Genomic DNA, 15463 nt, shown 5'->3' with positions numbered 1-15463 from the left:
ACACCCAATAAATGCTGCTCTCCATTCCCCTCATGGTCCTGTGGGCCAAACTGCCCACTGGTCCCACCAGCACACAAAACGCCTGAGGCAGGTCACCCAGGTCAGGGTTCCAGGCCGTGTGCGCAGGCCACACACATGGTCTGGACGGCAGAGCAGGGGCTGCCTCTCCAGCCCGGGATGCATCCCTACAACGCCCGAGGCGCAGGCAAAGCACATCTCCTTCCAATGACACAAGAGCTCTCGCAGGGAAGGCCTGGCCAGGCAGACAACCAGGGGGTGACTGTTAACAAGACTCTTTCCAAAAGGCATAAACAAACACCTTGGAAAGGAGTCCGACTCCTCGGAGCTGCCCTGCCCGGGAGGTGGGGGTGGGGGGTCCCCAGGGACAGGAGGTCACATCTGGCAGCCGAAGCTCCTGCGGTGAAGAGGGAGGCTCCTGCCCCGAGAACACGGCGTGCCCCGCGAAGTCTAGCCGCCACATTACACAGCTCCGTGTGTTTGATTAAAGGCCCTTTAATTTGTTTGTCTCCTTCACCCAGTTACATAACTGCACTCGCCCGCCTGCCCTGAGCTCTTCCACACACACGCCTGCTCTCTAACCGCTGTGTTATGGGGACACTTCATGGCCACTCCGTGGCTTTAAGACAACAGAGCCAAGCATGTTGAAGTGGTTGGAGCCGCTCTCCAAGGAGCACTCTGGGCTTTTACTCCCCAACTCTGCTGGTCAGAGAGGGAGGACGGGCCTCCCCACAATATGTGGCCCCTGGAACTCAACTGCTTCCGTCCCGAGTGCTCACACAGACCAGAGCCCCTCCCGCCCAGGCAGTGACCACAGGGTGGGCCCCGCCGCGGTGCAGAGCCGCCTGCGACCATACCTTTCATGTAGGCCTCAATCTTCCGGATGAGCTCGTAGGACTTGGAGCGGTCGAGCAGCGTCCTGATGGCAGGAAGGGGGTCCAGGACAATGGTCTCAGGGTGGGCGTCAATGTATTCCTGAAAGGAAAGCACACCCCTTCCGGTGAGGAGAGGCCCGTGCTGAACGGTGGATAACAAGCAAGACTTCACCCCACACGCCCCGCCTCATCCCCCCCGTCTTCTCACTCCCCCACCAGCCCTCAGTCCCCTCTGGGGCCTCCACCCACTGGGCCCCAAGATCCCAGGGCTTTGGAGAGACCAATCAGGGCATTCTGCCCCTGGGGGCACTGGCTCATGGGAGGTTATGTGACCCGAGTTGGTCCAATCAGAGGCAGGCTCAGAGCTCCTGCTGAGCATTCTGGGGAAAGAGTGCTCTCCTCACTGAGAAGAGGAAGCGCAGAAACGGGGGAGCTGGGAGCAGTTCCCACGGGATCTGGAGGAGAAGCCTGACAGAGCCTAAACTCAAGATGGAACCCAAATTGAGAAAACAGCCAAGAAAAGTAGAGCAGTGCTGAAACCCTGAAACCAGTGCTGCTCCCCGCACAACTGCACACGTGGCTGCACACAGAGGCCCGGCACCCACACCAATAAGGACGCTAAGGCAGGGCCAGTGGCAGTGAGATGCCAAGACTCATTAGAGGGACTGTGGGAAGGCCTGGCAGAGACACTGGCCACGGGAGACCAGCTGGCCCTCAGGTGCTCACTCCAACAAGCGCTGCTCTAATCCCCACTAGCTTCATGGCAGACGATGAGAACGCAAAAGGAATAGAACTGGTGTTTTTTGTTTTGTTTTGTTTTTTTAAATATATTTTATTGACTTTTTACAGAGAGGAAGGGAGAGGGATAGAGAGTTAGAAACATCGATGAGAGAGAAACATCGATCAGCTGCCTCCTGCACACCCCCTATTGGGGATGTGCAAGCAACCAAGGTACATGCCCTTGACCGGAATCAAACCTGGGACCTTTTAGTCTGCAGGCCAACGCTCTATCCACTGAGCCATACCAGTCAGGGCCAGAACTGGTTTTTAAGGAAGTCGCAATCTTCCTGGGGAAAGAACACGAGTGCGCACGTGGAACCAGAAACTGTTATCTGTAACAATTTAACAGGACAGAGCAGAGTGTTTCTAGGAAAAGAACCCAGGGATTCTGGCCCTGCCACCATCACCTCTGTGACTGCTGTGGCCCCAAGCCCCGTGCAGGGTGAGGGCAAGCTTGTCAGGGCAACACAGCAATGAGACTATCCCTGCGGCTCTGACACCGACAGCTCTAAGGATAAAGCTGCCGAATGCTGGGGTCACCAGAGGAGCTCCGTGAGAAGATGGGGTGAGGCAGGCCACTCAGCAGCTGCTGCTGCTGTGGGTTGACATGCGTCCCCACCCCTACCCCCAACAGATCCGTTCCAGTCCTAAACCCCGGTCCTTGTGAGTGTGACCTTATTTGGGAACAGTGTCTTCAGATATGTAATCAAGTGAAGAGGAGTTCATACTGGACTAGAAGGGGTCCTAATCCACTGACGGGTGTCTTTCAGACGAGGAAAATTTAGACACAGAGACACACGGGAAGAAGGCTGTGTGCAGACAGCAATGGAAGTCATGCAGCTACAAGAAGGGGCAAGGACCACTGGCCCCACAGAAGCTGGAAGGGAGGCTCGGAGCAGATGCTCTCCGAGTGCCCCCGAAGGAACCCACCCTGCAGACACCTTGATTTTAGACTTCTAGCCGCCTTCACGGTGTGAGCTTACATTTCTACTATTTTAAGGCACTCGGTAATGGCCACCCCAAGGAACGAGTATATAAGCTTAATTCACCCGCCTCCCGCCCAGTCTACTAGAGCAGCCTGGGAGGTCAGCAAAGGCCAGGGAAAAAGCCGTCCTGCTTCTTTTCTAGTAACCTTATCAGCAAAAATAAAGCTCCCTTTAGAATTATCCTTGTTTTCAGTGAGCCTATTTTGGTTCCTAGCAATCATTTTTAAGAGCTCTCAAACACAAAAGCCAGAGATTCATATCTACTTCTCTGAAATCGGCTCCCCACTGAGTTTCATGCCAGAGGGTCTGGTTAGGGGCTCATTTGTGTCCTTTTCTCTGAGTGTTTAAAACAATGTCTCTGTCCCTAACAGGTAGCAGTGCACACACACGGGAGGCCTGCTTCCCACCCCACACCCCTGAACTCCATGGGTGGGGCCTGCACACTCTCACCCTCAGGAGGTCCTCTCCCCAAATTCTGTAGGTCTAAATGCAGAATCAAAGCCACCTTCATGGCGTGTTCCTCCCCCGCCTCCTCCTCTTGAGAGAGGTGACTGTTGGCAAGTGAGCTCAGCGCCTGGCTCACTGCCCTGGTCCGGCAGAATGAGCCAGCAGCCGGTGCCGGCACTGCCACCCACAGGGGACACGGGCGAAGCTATGAGGTGTCCTCAAGGAAGGCTTATCCTTCAGGTCGAGGGGCCATGCCCCGTTCCTCTCTCTGGTCCACACCTTGGCCTCACCTGAGTGCCTGCACCTCCCCATCGGCAACTACCCAGCATTCCTCCATCAGACCCCATCCTCCGATCCTCCGAACCAGGATCCTCCGAACCAGGTCAACGCTGCCAAGGAGACACCAGGACTCACACATACGTATGAAATCACATTAGTGTCCTCATGTTGAAAGGCTATCCAGTCACCAAACCCCACTCCATCGACAGCCCTCGGCACCGTGTGGGCGCAGCAGACGCGCATGAGCCAAAGCCTTCTAGGCTGTGCTCCACTGATCCACAGCCCTAGCCGAGGAGTTCGTATTCTGGGTTATGAACTAAAAGCACTGAACTGTCCTCCTGGTTCCCCAACACACAGGAAGCGCCTGGTGTAGAGGAAGAAACCAAGAAAACCAGGCTCCCCTGTTGTCACCTCCCAGTGTCACCATGGGCAAGCCACTTTATCTGGATCTCGGCTTCCTACCCGACTGAGCCTACACTGGAGAAAAGCAAGGCAGACTTCAAGGCCACGCAGGGGCTGTTCTAGAACAGGACAGGCATCACAGGCAAGGGCAGGGACACACACCTGCCTTCCAATAAGGAGGCAGGAGCAGAGATGCTCGTGTTGATGGGCTGGCCCAATCCTCCCCCAACTACTGAGTCACACAAAACATGGCCCTCCTACTGCCTCCCCCTCAAAGGTGACCCCTTCCCAGGAAGAGCACCGGATAGCTGGCGGTTCTGGTTCCACTTTTATGCCTCAGGGCAGTGACCTTTGAAGAGGGAACTCAGAGCCATTAAGACAGGAATTTAAGCCAAACTCATAAGGGGAAGAAGCTAGAGAAAAGGGAAAATATGTGACAAGCAGGCGCCAACCAGCTTTTGACCTGGGATGAAAGCATTCACATTCATAGAGGAATTATTCCTAAACCTGATCTCTTTTGGGACGAGGACAGAGAGGGCAAAGAAAGAGCTTTTCCAGTCACCCCACTATCCACAAGTGGATTTTCTTGCAAGCATTTCAGCTTATCTATTGTATCCCAGGCCTCAGGCATTTTTCACAAGTCTCTTAGAATTACCAAACCAACTGCTGGACGGGTGAGCGCCCTGGACCATTTTATCACCCTCAGAGGGGAAAGGGCCAAACTGTCGCCATGGCAAATGGTAAACACGTTCCCTGCGAGGGCCTGCGGAGAACACCGAGGAAGGGATCCCAGAGTTAACAAGGAGAGCCTGGCCTTGAGCAGACTGGACAGAGTTTGGAAAAGCAGAAACAGCCGTGGGTCAGCAGGGCCAGGAGGAGGTCTGGAGAACGCCGACTGTTGAGGGGACAAAGGAGCAGCGACCAGCAGATGCACCCCCAAGCCCATAGGGATACTATAGGATGGTGGTGCCAAGAGGCGCGTTGGTCCCTCTGCAGTACTAGAGGGAGTCAAGGTTTCCCCGCTGAGAATCTGAGCCAAACAAGTGGACTGGGATGAACATCAGAGATACTGTTTCCTCTGCAGTTCCATTTATGGGCAGGAAATGAGCAGGGATTGAGATGCAAGGATTTGCTCTCATCTAATAGGAAATGCAGGCAGAAGTTCTGAGTTCAAATTCTGCCTCCACCATTTACTCCATGTTTGTGAAAAAGAAACTACAAGTAATGTCCAAGATTGTTTCCTTGTCTATAAAATAATAAAAAACTATCTCAGGGCAGTCCGGTGGGCGTGGGCGACAGGAGATCATGTATATGAAAGGTTCTGTAACCCATGGACTCATGATTCTGTAACCCATGGACTCTCTGAGCTCATCCTGCCCTGGCCCACCCAGCAAACAGAGGGGCATGCCACCAGCTCGGCACCTCGGATGGGCTGACCCTCCTGCTGGTGTCTGGTGAGAACACAACCCCACCCCACAGCAGCAGAGGTTCCAGGGAGCACCCCTCTGCAAACAGCTCAGGTCCTGACAGGCCCCAACGCCGCCACAGCCAGCCAACCTGCTCCTTACACAGCGAAGGCGGGGCGCCCACTCACACGGTTCCTGCCCTTGGATTCTTGGGAGGTAACAGGGGCTCTGGCCACTCCCGCAAAACACTGTGATCCCTTTTTAGAAAGTAGTGGTTCATTTTTTACAGGTGCACACAAAACTACTTACAGATTAGATTTGCTGTCTGGTACTTGTTTCAAAAGAAACAGGTGTGGCATAGGTGGAACGCGGGGGTCAGAATTTGCTAATGTGTGACGCTGGGTGATGGTGCTCAGGAGGGCACTGCAGCATTCTCCTCTCAGTTTTGTTTTTTTGAATTTTTTAAAATGTATTTTTTTAAATTTTACTTTATTGCTTAAAGTATTGCTAAGAGTAGTACATATGTCTCCTTTTCTTCCCCATCGACCTTCCCCTGGCCTCCCCTACTCCCCAGTATCTTGTGTCCATTGGTTAAGCTAATGACAAGTTTTAGGGAAAATGGGGGGAGGGGGCTCGGTAATCAGATCCTCCCTTTCTTCAACACCCCTGGTTGTGCCAGAAGCAGGGTCAGATTCCAACACTATCTTTTAGGAAGGAGCAAGACTCATCCTACCCAGATGGGAATCCCGATCACAGAAAATAAATAATAATCATAATCGATAATCTATATATATAAAAGGCTAAGTGACCATGGGACTGTCTGGTACCTAGGATGCACACTGACCACCAGGGGGCAGATGCTCAACACAGGAGCTGCTGAGCTGTGGTGACTTGGCAGCGGCGGTTCTCGGGTGTGGCATCCTGGAACCAGAGAGGAGGGAGGGGTGGGAGCCCGATTCCCTGTGGGGCCGCACAATTCCACCTTCGGCCATGGTTACATTGTTCCTGGGACACCATTGGCCCAGAATCTGGTTTACTAACAGCAACTTCGCAGAGTGCCCTCTCACAATCTGGGACCCCTCAGGGGATGTCGGAGAGCAGGTTTTGGCCCAACCCCCGCAGGCCAGGCCGAGAGACCCCACCTGCTGGAGGGACCCTGCTCACTCCACAGATGCCCTTCTAGCAGTGGCGCTGCCCCAGGAATTCTAATTAATTTCCTTTCAATGTGCACGAATACGTGCACCGGGCCACTAGTGATTTTATAATAACAACAGCTGCATTGACCTGGGACTCACAACATGCACACCACCGTACGAGGTGAGAGCTAAAACTACAGAACTCTTAGAAGAAAACACGGTATCAATCTTCCTGACCTCGAATTCTACACTGGCTTCTTCACTGTGATACCAAAAGCACAAGCAAGAAAAGGAACAATAAAGTGGATATCGACATTAGGTGCTTTTGTGACTCCAGGACACCACCTGCCTCACCTCGCCTCGCCTCGCCTCACCTCACTCAGGACCCAGAAGGCGAAAGGCTGCCTGCTGGGCTATGTGCCCAAGAGCCCAGCCAGGCACAGCCCAACCTCTAACCTCTGGCAGGACTGGGAAGTTCAACTTGACAAATTGCTCCGGAAATCAAATTTCCCCTGTGGGATGGAGGAGGGGCACCACACAGAGTGCAAGAAGCTCTCTTTTTAAAAGCTATATCTTTTTATTGATTTCAGAGAGGAAGGGAAAGGGAGAAAGAGATAGAGATAGCAACTTTAAACATGAGAGAGAATCATTGATCAGCCACCTCCGCACACCCCACACTGGGGATCCAGCCGGCAACCTGGGCACGTGCCCTGACTGGAATGGAACCACGACCTCCTGAACACTGGTTCACAGGTCAATGCTCAACCACTGAGCCATGCCAGCTGGGCTAAAAGCCCCTTCTGTCTGGGCCTTGACGTCCTCCTCCGTCAGGTGAGGCCAATGCTGGGAAGAGGTTACGTGCATAGGAGCTGGAGGCCGCCAGACCTGGGGTAAAATCCTAGAGCGTCCTTGAAATGATGGGCCTCCATAAGCCTCAGTCCTCGTCTGTACTCACTCAGTCAGGCAAGTCTGGAGTGGGAGAGAGAGGACCGAAGCTGGAGCCACTGGTGGGAGAAGCGCGACGAGGCTGGGAACTGCCCAGACCCCCGTGGAACAAGCAGTCTGCACGGGGTCTCTGTGATGGCTTCCTGGGTGGTCGTATCTCAGCAGACACGGACGGAGCCACTCTTACGCAAGCACAACCATGAGAGTGAGCCTGTCCCGCTGTTCTAGGGGCCCCTCGATGCCCTGCGTCAGACGTTAGCACTCGGTGCAGCAAGAGAAAGTGGGACAGAGTTTGCAATTCCCTCTCCCAGAGGCGGTCTCAGATGGTCAGACCTTGCATGACCCAGGGGCTCCTTCTCAGAAAGGAGAAGGAAGTGGAAACTAGCCCAAGGTCACACCGTGCAGTGGCAGAGCTGAGGCTGCGCCCCCATCTGCTCCTCCTCCACCCCAAGGAGCACACACTGGGCCGGAATCTCTGCATCTGTTCCCAGCCCTGGACCCAGACAGACTCCTCTCAGCAGAGTGAACAAATGACACGACTGGACGTCCAAGTCCACAGTGGCCTCCAGGATGAGGCTCCACGTGGCACCAAGGGAAGGACGCGCAGGATCCCCAGGGCTGGCACGTGCCGGATGCGTGGGAGGGTCACAGTGGACCCCGCTGACTGAAGCCAAACGAGGGGACTGGGATGAACACCAGAGATACTGTTTCCTCTGTAGTTCCGTTTATGGGCAGGAAATGAGCAGGGATTGAGATGCAAGGATTTGCTCTCATCCAATAGGAAATGCAGGTAGAAGTTCCGAGTTCAAATCCCGCCTCCACCACTCACTCTATGTCTGTGGAAAAGAAACTACAGCTACACAGTGCAATGACTACCCAGGACCCAATCTCGGCAGGGCAGGGAGACATGTGCCCACAGGACAGGCACACGTGTGACAGATAGACAATGGCTCCATGTCAGGGCCCACGCTGTCCTGTGCAGGCCTAAGGTAGCCCTCCGTGTCTTGCAGGCTCAGCCTGGCATGCAGAGAGCATCTCCTCACATGCTGCTTCTCTAGCTTTCCTGAAATTGCTCCTTGGGAGAGTAGGCTTCCCCACCAGCTGGCACCTGGTCTTAACCCACCTTCCTGTGCATTCCAGAGAGGTGCCCAGCGTCTGAGCACTCGCCTGCGGCCTCCGGAGCAGGAGACCAGGAAGAGTGAGAGTCCTAAGAAGTGTGTGCGTGGGCATCTTCTCCTCAGCTGCAGAGCAGCCCCATTCTGCCCACCCTCACTGGGGGCTCCTGAGTGGGAGACGTGGGTGCCTGGTGGTAACAGAGTTACCACATGGGAATGCTGCCACATAGGAATGTTGCCACATGGGAATGCACATGGGTGCGAGGGTGGGGAGACAGAGGGTTTCTGAGGGGCGGCGGAGGAAAGGCATTCCAAGCAAAGGGAACAGCAAAAGCAAAGGCAGGGGGGAGCCCAGCTGGCATGGCTCAGTGGTTGAGCATCGACTTGTGAACCAGGAGGTCACGGTTTGATTCCTGGTCAGGGCATATGCCCAGGTTGCAAGCTTGATCCCCACTGTGGGGCGTGCAGGAGGCAGCCAATCAGTGACTCTCTCATCATTGATGTTTCTATCTCTCCCTCTCCCTTCCTCTCTGAAATCAATAAAAATGTATTTAAAAAAAAGGCAGGGGGGACAGGGCCCAGCATGGGTAGGTGGACAGAGGTCTCACTGGAAAGTTACACAAGGCAGAGGGCAGGAGAGACAGCTGGAGACAGACCAGCCAGGGAGATTGGATTTGATCCTAAAACAACAGGAACCTGAGCCAGGAGTGATGGGCCAGCGCCGACTTCTGCAGTCATCCATGAACCGTGTGCAAGCCCAAGGACTGAACTTGGAAGGGCCAAGGCCAGAGCGGCGCGTCCGATGCAGTGCTGGCCTGGGGCACGTGCACAGGGCTTCCCCTTCAGAGGACCAAGGCTGCCAGGCCTTTGGCACAACACCATCGCTGTGACTGTCAGGGCCGGAGTGAGGAAAATTACAGTGCAATCTTCCCATCGCCGTTTGCTGTTCAGAACCACTATTTAACCCACAAGTTCAGGCTGGGGTGGTCAGGGCCTCGCAGCACAGGGACTAGAGGAGACAAGCGGGAAGTGTGAGCACTCAAAGGCCAGACAGAGGCAGGGTGGCCAGGTTCAAGGTCCGAACAGGCTGGGTGCGCCTGGCACCGGTGCCGCCCCTCTCAGGGCCCTGACACTCTCCCACACTCCGCGCCTCCGTGTGGATGAAACTGATCAGTGGTGGGGCTTGGACCAGCCCTCGGTGGGTGGCAGTTCAACTGGTTCTACTTCTATGGAGAAAATGTGGGCAGCAGCCTGAGTTAAGAATGCATAAACTCAGCGTGTGCCTTTCCAGGTATTTATGCCTCAGAATTCCCCACACGTGCACACAGAATAGCCACACAAGGGTATCTGATCACTGTAGCAAGTTTGTAAAACATGATCAGAAATGTCCTAAGTGTCTCTTAGTAGAGAGCTGGTTAAGAAAAGGACGTTAAGGTCATTTAATGGAATCTCATACAGCCATTCGAAAGAATGGAGCAGCCTGACCGATATGAAACCAATTCCCAGATGCAGCGTGCATGGCTCCGTGTGGGGAGGGAAGACCAGCTTTGTTTACACACAGAACCCCCTGCAAAGGTTCAAGGCCACTGGAACCAATGGCTGCCCAAGGCAAGACCGGGAGGGACTGTTCTCGAATTTGTTCTATATGCTCGTGTTGCCTGTTACCACAGTCAGTCAGTTGGGACTGCTAGGAGCTACACCTAATGAATCTCCCAGGACCAGTCCCTGGGCAGACGTAAAACTCACCGTCCAGGCTGGGCTGGAGGTGGGAGAACGGGGGCTTTAAGGGAGGGCGGAGGAAGATTCCTCGAGGCAGAACCTGCTGCTGAGCGCAAGGCTCACAGAACAGGGGTTCAGAAGGACAAGGCCAGGTTGGAGCACCCAGAGAGACACACACCACCACAGACCTCTCGCCATTTCCAGATGCAGGAATGTAGAGAGAGGGTGCTTGTGTGGCTGGGCCTGAGCACCCAGACGGACAACGGGTTCCCCAGGGTGCTACTTTGCACACTCGCCCCAGTGAGCCTTCGGTGGCCTCTGGGTCAGAGGCACCCCCACGTGAAGGCAGACACCGCCCACAACTACGCATCCACCTGGGCTTCACACGCCCAGACCACCTGAGGTATCACACGCCTGGCCCAGCCAGCCAGCAGCGTCAGCAGGACTGGGAGAAACCCTGGTCCCACAGAGGTGACAGGAGAGTCCAGGAAAAAAACGTAGCTCCTGCCAAAATAGAGCCTAGAACGCGGAAGAGAGGCCGGGAAGGAAGCTGCACACTTTATTATCTGAGACAGCAAATACCTCTCCCCGCTCTCTGCCAGGCCCCCACTGAAACAATGCCTCCCTTTCTGTCCCCAGGTTCCAGCACCAAACTCACAGGCGTCTCCATCTCCCATCCCCGCAGGCTGGCAAGGTGCCCAGTCAGGTTGTCCATCTGACAAACGTCACATGCCCTGTTACAGTGCCACCCACTATTCAGGTCCTCGGGCAAACTGAGAGACGCCAAGGCCACACACAGCCTCCGGAGCGGGGAAAGGGGCGTGCAGGGCTGGGAGCTAGTTACGAGATGGCATCTCCTCACAGGCTGACGCTCAGCCAGGCCGGGCTGGCATGTCCAGTCAGGGGCCATGTCAGGGCTGAAGGAGGTCTCAATGGTCATCTGGCTCAGACAGCTGAGCAATATGGGGACCAGAAAGAGGCTACCTGGTTCCACCCCAGCTCAGCACAACCCCTCACTCCTAAAGCGCCCGTTTCAGCCGCTACACACCTCCTCCACACACCTGCTCAGGTGGGCCTGTGAGCAGCCCCGCCCTCCGCTGCTTCCCAGTATCCAGCCGAAAGCCCACTTGGCCCGCCCCACCCTGCAGCCACAGTCCCACTCTCAGTTCCCAGAGCCAGCCGAGGCCTCCCCAAGGCCCACAGGCTCCCCACCTGCTTCAGGGGTGTGCAAGCATGACAGCCAGAAGTCGGGGCACCCACGCTGTCAGCAGCGCGAGGTGCTGTCTGGAACCACAGCCCTGCTTGCAGTGAACTGCTGAGCTCCGCACCAACCAAGGGTTGCTCCAGCCAGAGGCCACTGGGGCCCTCCCCTCCGCACTCAGCCACCGCTTCTGGCTGCATGAGAACAGAGAGGGCTCCTGCTGGCAGGGCAAACCTGGCCATGACCCTGGTGCCGCAGACCTCAGCCTCCTCTCACGGAGGCCATTGAGCATGCTCAGTTTGCACACGCTCCCCCGGCCACTCTGCTCCAGCTGCACCAGCTTATTCCACGTCCTTGGGCCTCTGTGCCCGTCATGCCCAGCGGCCTGGACAGATGCTGCCCCCTCAGCCTGCTCCCCAATCTCCCCTGGCTTCCCGAGAACTTTCAGCCTCTGAGCTGGTATCTACCCCTTAGAGGCTGTAGAGTAAGGTAATAAGAACTCCCCATTGACTCATAATCCAAATGGTGACCTTTCTCTTCCTCAGGTGACCCTGAATCACAGGGTCCCTACCCCCCAGGGGGCTGTTAGCTGCTGGCCAAAGCCCCTGGGGGGCATATTTGAAAAAACTCCTGAACGAACCCAGGCAAGTGACTTAACATCCGGGGGGCTCCGTTTCCTCACCCAAAAAGTGGGGAAGTGATTCATTTCCCCAGATTTTTCTTCTTCCTAGAACTTAACAACATAATCAGAGAATGTGTTACTTTTTCCTCCATTTGCTTGTGTTCTGTTAACATCACCCCTGCCCCATCCCAACCCCTCCCCGCACCCAACACACACACACACACACACACACACACACACACACACACACACACACACACCTCGTGGGGCAGGGGCGGGGTCTACCTGGTCTCTTATTCATTGCACCTGCAATGTCGTTTATGATTCCTGGAATGCAGTAAGTGCTCAAGTAAGACTTGTTGAATGGATGACCTAACAGTTATTTGATGAACCATCTCACATATCAATGGAGAGACATGGACAGGTCAGGGGCTGGAAGCCAGGGAGTTGGGGGGCCAAGGCAGGCAGGGGCACAGACACCGCCAGTGTGGACTATGCAGGGAGGGGCTCAGAAGGTCCTTAGGCCTGGCTCTGTCTGGCCCAGGAGGACCAGGGCTGCTCACAGCTTCACTCTGGGCGGGTGGGAGGCTTCGTGAGCTATTACATGAGGTCAAAGGAAACCACGCTGGGCTTTATCATGGGCACACAGCCCACACAGGCAGCAAGGAAGCAAGCAGGAAGGCATGGATCCAAATCAGGGCAGGAGGAGAAAGGCAGAGGGCGACCTCTCCGCTGCAGGCGTCACTCAAGTGAAGAACCCACAAGAATATGGACCCCTCGGTCAGAGGCCCAGTTCTCCAAAACCCAGGTCCTGTGCCCAGTGAGGGTGGCTTTACTGACGTGTGAGGCCCTCAGAGCTGGGGTGCTCTGGGAAATGCAGGGGTCCAACCAGGACAGTCAGCAATGTCCAGAGAGGCTTTGGGCTGTTACAATTGGGGGTGGTGTTACTGGCACCTAGTAGGTGGAGGCCAGGGATGCTGCTAAACATCCTACTATGCACAGCACAGTTCCCCACAATATAGGCTGATCCAGCCCAACATGTCAACAGTGCCAAGGATAAAGATCCCTAAAATAATGTGTATACAGGTTCTATTTACAACTTTGGGAAAATGTACTGTTAATAAACATTAGTATTTCTGAAACCCTGTGCTGTAGAAGCCTGACCGTCTACACACACACACACGGAGGGACTGCAGCCGGCATGCTGGGCCAGGGCTCAGCTTCCATGGAGCCCCCCCGGCCCCGCCACCACCCGCCCACACACATACACACACACCACCCAGTGCTGTACAAAGTCCAGCGCTGCCCCAGGCTGGTGACAGGGTCATAAAGTCGTGGTCTTCTCTCCACACAGGAAGGGCCTGCAGCTGGCTAATGGCACTAAGTGGCACCAACCTCCCGGGCAGAGAGAGGGATCACAGCCGCCGCCTGCCGCCTGGGAACACAATGGACGTCTGTGCACTGGCCCTCCACGGGAGGAGTGGCCTCGGGACCCAGGGCAGCATCACGGGGAGGCTGGCCTCATGGCCACCCCAGGACAGGGTCCGCCCTCTGGGGCCAGGACCAGCATATGCCCAGCTCTGCTTCCCCTGGCATCTTCCAGCCAGCGTTTCATCCTGTGGCACCAGCTGCTGGAGGCTGTCCCTGACGGTGAGCTCCTCAGCTGACCCTGCGTCACTGGCCCTCACCGCCCGGGGGTCCTCTGAGGCGTATTTGGAAAAAGCACACGTGGGGTTCTACTGAGTGAGCCTAGGCAAGTGACTTCACATCCCGGGGCCTGTCTCCTCACGGGAAACACGGGGAAGTAATCCCACCTTCCCAGGGATTGGTATAAGCACCAAATGACGTGAGAGACTGAAGTGCCCAGAGCAGAGGGGGCCGCCTGGGCTGTGCTTGGACAACAGTGGCCTCTCCCTGGCTCCATGGTAACTACCTGGCGCCTGGAGTTCTTAATCTGACTCCATCCACTAAGAGGCCCACAGGCCGCCAGGCTCCGCCCCCAAGAGGGACTGAAACTCATAATTTTCATGGGTTTAGATGTTATCTTCCTGATCAGATTAGGAAACCTAGAACAAGAAAACTTCTGTCTCTTCTACTCCCACTCCACCCCTACAACATCCTACCTGCGCTGCTGGCTGCTCAACAGACACCCGAGGTTGACAGGGCTTCATTCAGTGCAGCTGAGCCCTAGGGGTCAGGAGCAAAACGAGCTGTGACCTTGAAGGTGATCCCACTGCTCCCAGCAACGCCTTCTGATTCGGACATCACAGCCCCCAATGCCATCCCGGCACGTTCCTTGTGTGGCAGGTGGGCAAGCAAGGCCCAGGTAAGGAGTTCCCAGGACCCCTGACACCTGCCCTGCCTTGCCTCTTAAGCTAAAATCAGTCCACATTTCCACCCTCGTCGCAGAGCACAGCTCCCACTTGGGGACACTTTCATAATCACTGGCTCATTGACTCCAATTACGACTAAGAACTCTCAAGTTGGCTGGGGCCGCCAGCCACAGATAAGGCGGCGAGAGCAGTACTTACTGCCTTGGCCTCATCATAGTAATGATAACGGGCCGACATAACGGAGTGCCACTAAGTGTGCCACCTGGCTGAGTGCTTCCCGTGTGTCATCGCACCCAGGCACCAGCAGAGTGGTGAGCGCATACGCTCATACAGGCATGTTCTGAGGGCACCGTGCATGGCCACGCATTTAATCCTCACAGCAACCCTATGGGGCAGCTTCATTATCTTTCCTGGTTTTTAGAAGAAAGGAGTGCTGAGGGACTGCTGTATTATTGTTCACGTCTGGCTCCCTGGCCTGACTCCCTGCAGTCAGTCATGGCCTTGAGGATCGGTGCGACCACTAAAATGTGACCGTCCAGGGCACGTGCCACTCTGGGGCAGAAACAAGAGCCTGAACGAGCTTCACTGAGTTCTCTTCCCTTTGCCACGATGGCCTGTCACTGCTGCCCCATCATCCCAAGTCCCAGACACGCCGCAGAGCCCAGGCCACCTTCCGATGGGGTGTGTTCCAGGTAGAAATAAGCCAGGGCTGGGCTCCAGGGGCCGCTTGTTCCTGCAGCCCAGCCAGCTTTACTGACAACCGGGGCAGGAAGGGCCTAGAAAGGCATCCCCTCCGCCATCCCCAAGAGGAAGTGGAGCCCGCAGCCCACTTCCAGGGAGAGACAGGCCACACGTGGGCAGGTCCGACGTGGCCAGGTCCGGCAGACGTCCGCCGTCTCCTCCAGGACCATCGGCCCCGAGTGCTCTGGTGCCTGATGTGCTGACACACTCAGTCCTCCCGCAGCCCTCACAGGTAGGGAGTGCAGGTGTCCACATTTTACAGACGAGGGAACTGAAATCCAGGCCAGCCAGCAAGACGTGGTGGGAGAGCTTTGAACCCAGGCAATGGGCTCCCATCCGGGCTCCCAAGGACGCTGTGGGGGGGGGGGGGGGGGGGGCGGGGGGGGGGGGGGGTTAGACACTGCGCAAGTGTCCACAGGAGGAAAAAGGCCGATCGCCAGGCTCTAAACACGCACACG

At 55.8% G+C, this 15463-nt stretch overlaps 1 protein-coding gene across 1 annotated transcript in view; it reads right to left on the bottom strand.

Annotated features, from left to right (window-relative positions):
* The window catches only part of LOC139010277 (inositol-tetrakisphosphate 1-kinase), a 135696-nt gene that overhangs the window by 34333 nt on the left and 85900 nt on the right, over positions 1 to 15463 (bottom strand). The window contains exon 5 of the mRNA XM_070414521.1: positions 876 to 993. Within this exon, the coding sequence (XP_070270622.1) occupies positions 876 to 993 (118 nt within the window). The remainder of the gene's footprint in view (positions 1 to 875; positions 994 to 15463) is intronic.

This window comes from Myotis yumanensis, unplaced genomic scaffold, assembly GCF_028538775.1.
Source record: "Myotis yumanensis isolate MYYU_CA2020_CCGP unplaced genomic scaffold, mMyoYum1.0.hap1 SCAF_1, whole genome shotgun sequence".
Lineage (NCBI taxonomy): Eukaryota > Metazoa > Chordata > Mammalia > Chiroptera > Vespertilionidae > Myotis > Myotis yumanensis.
Note: the sequence above shows the minus strand (reverse complement) of the source record. Positions and strands in the feature narration are given on the sequence as shown.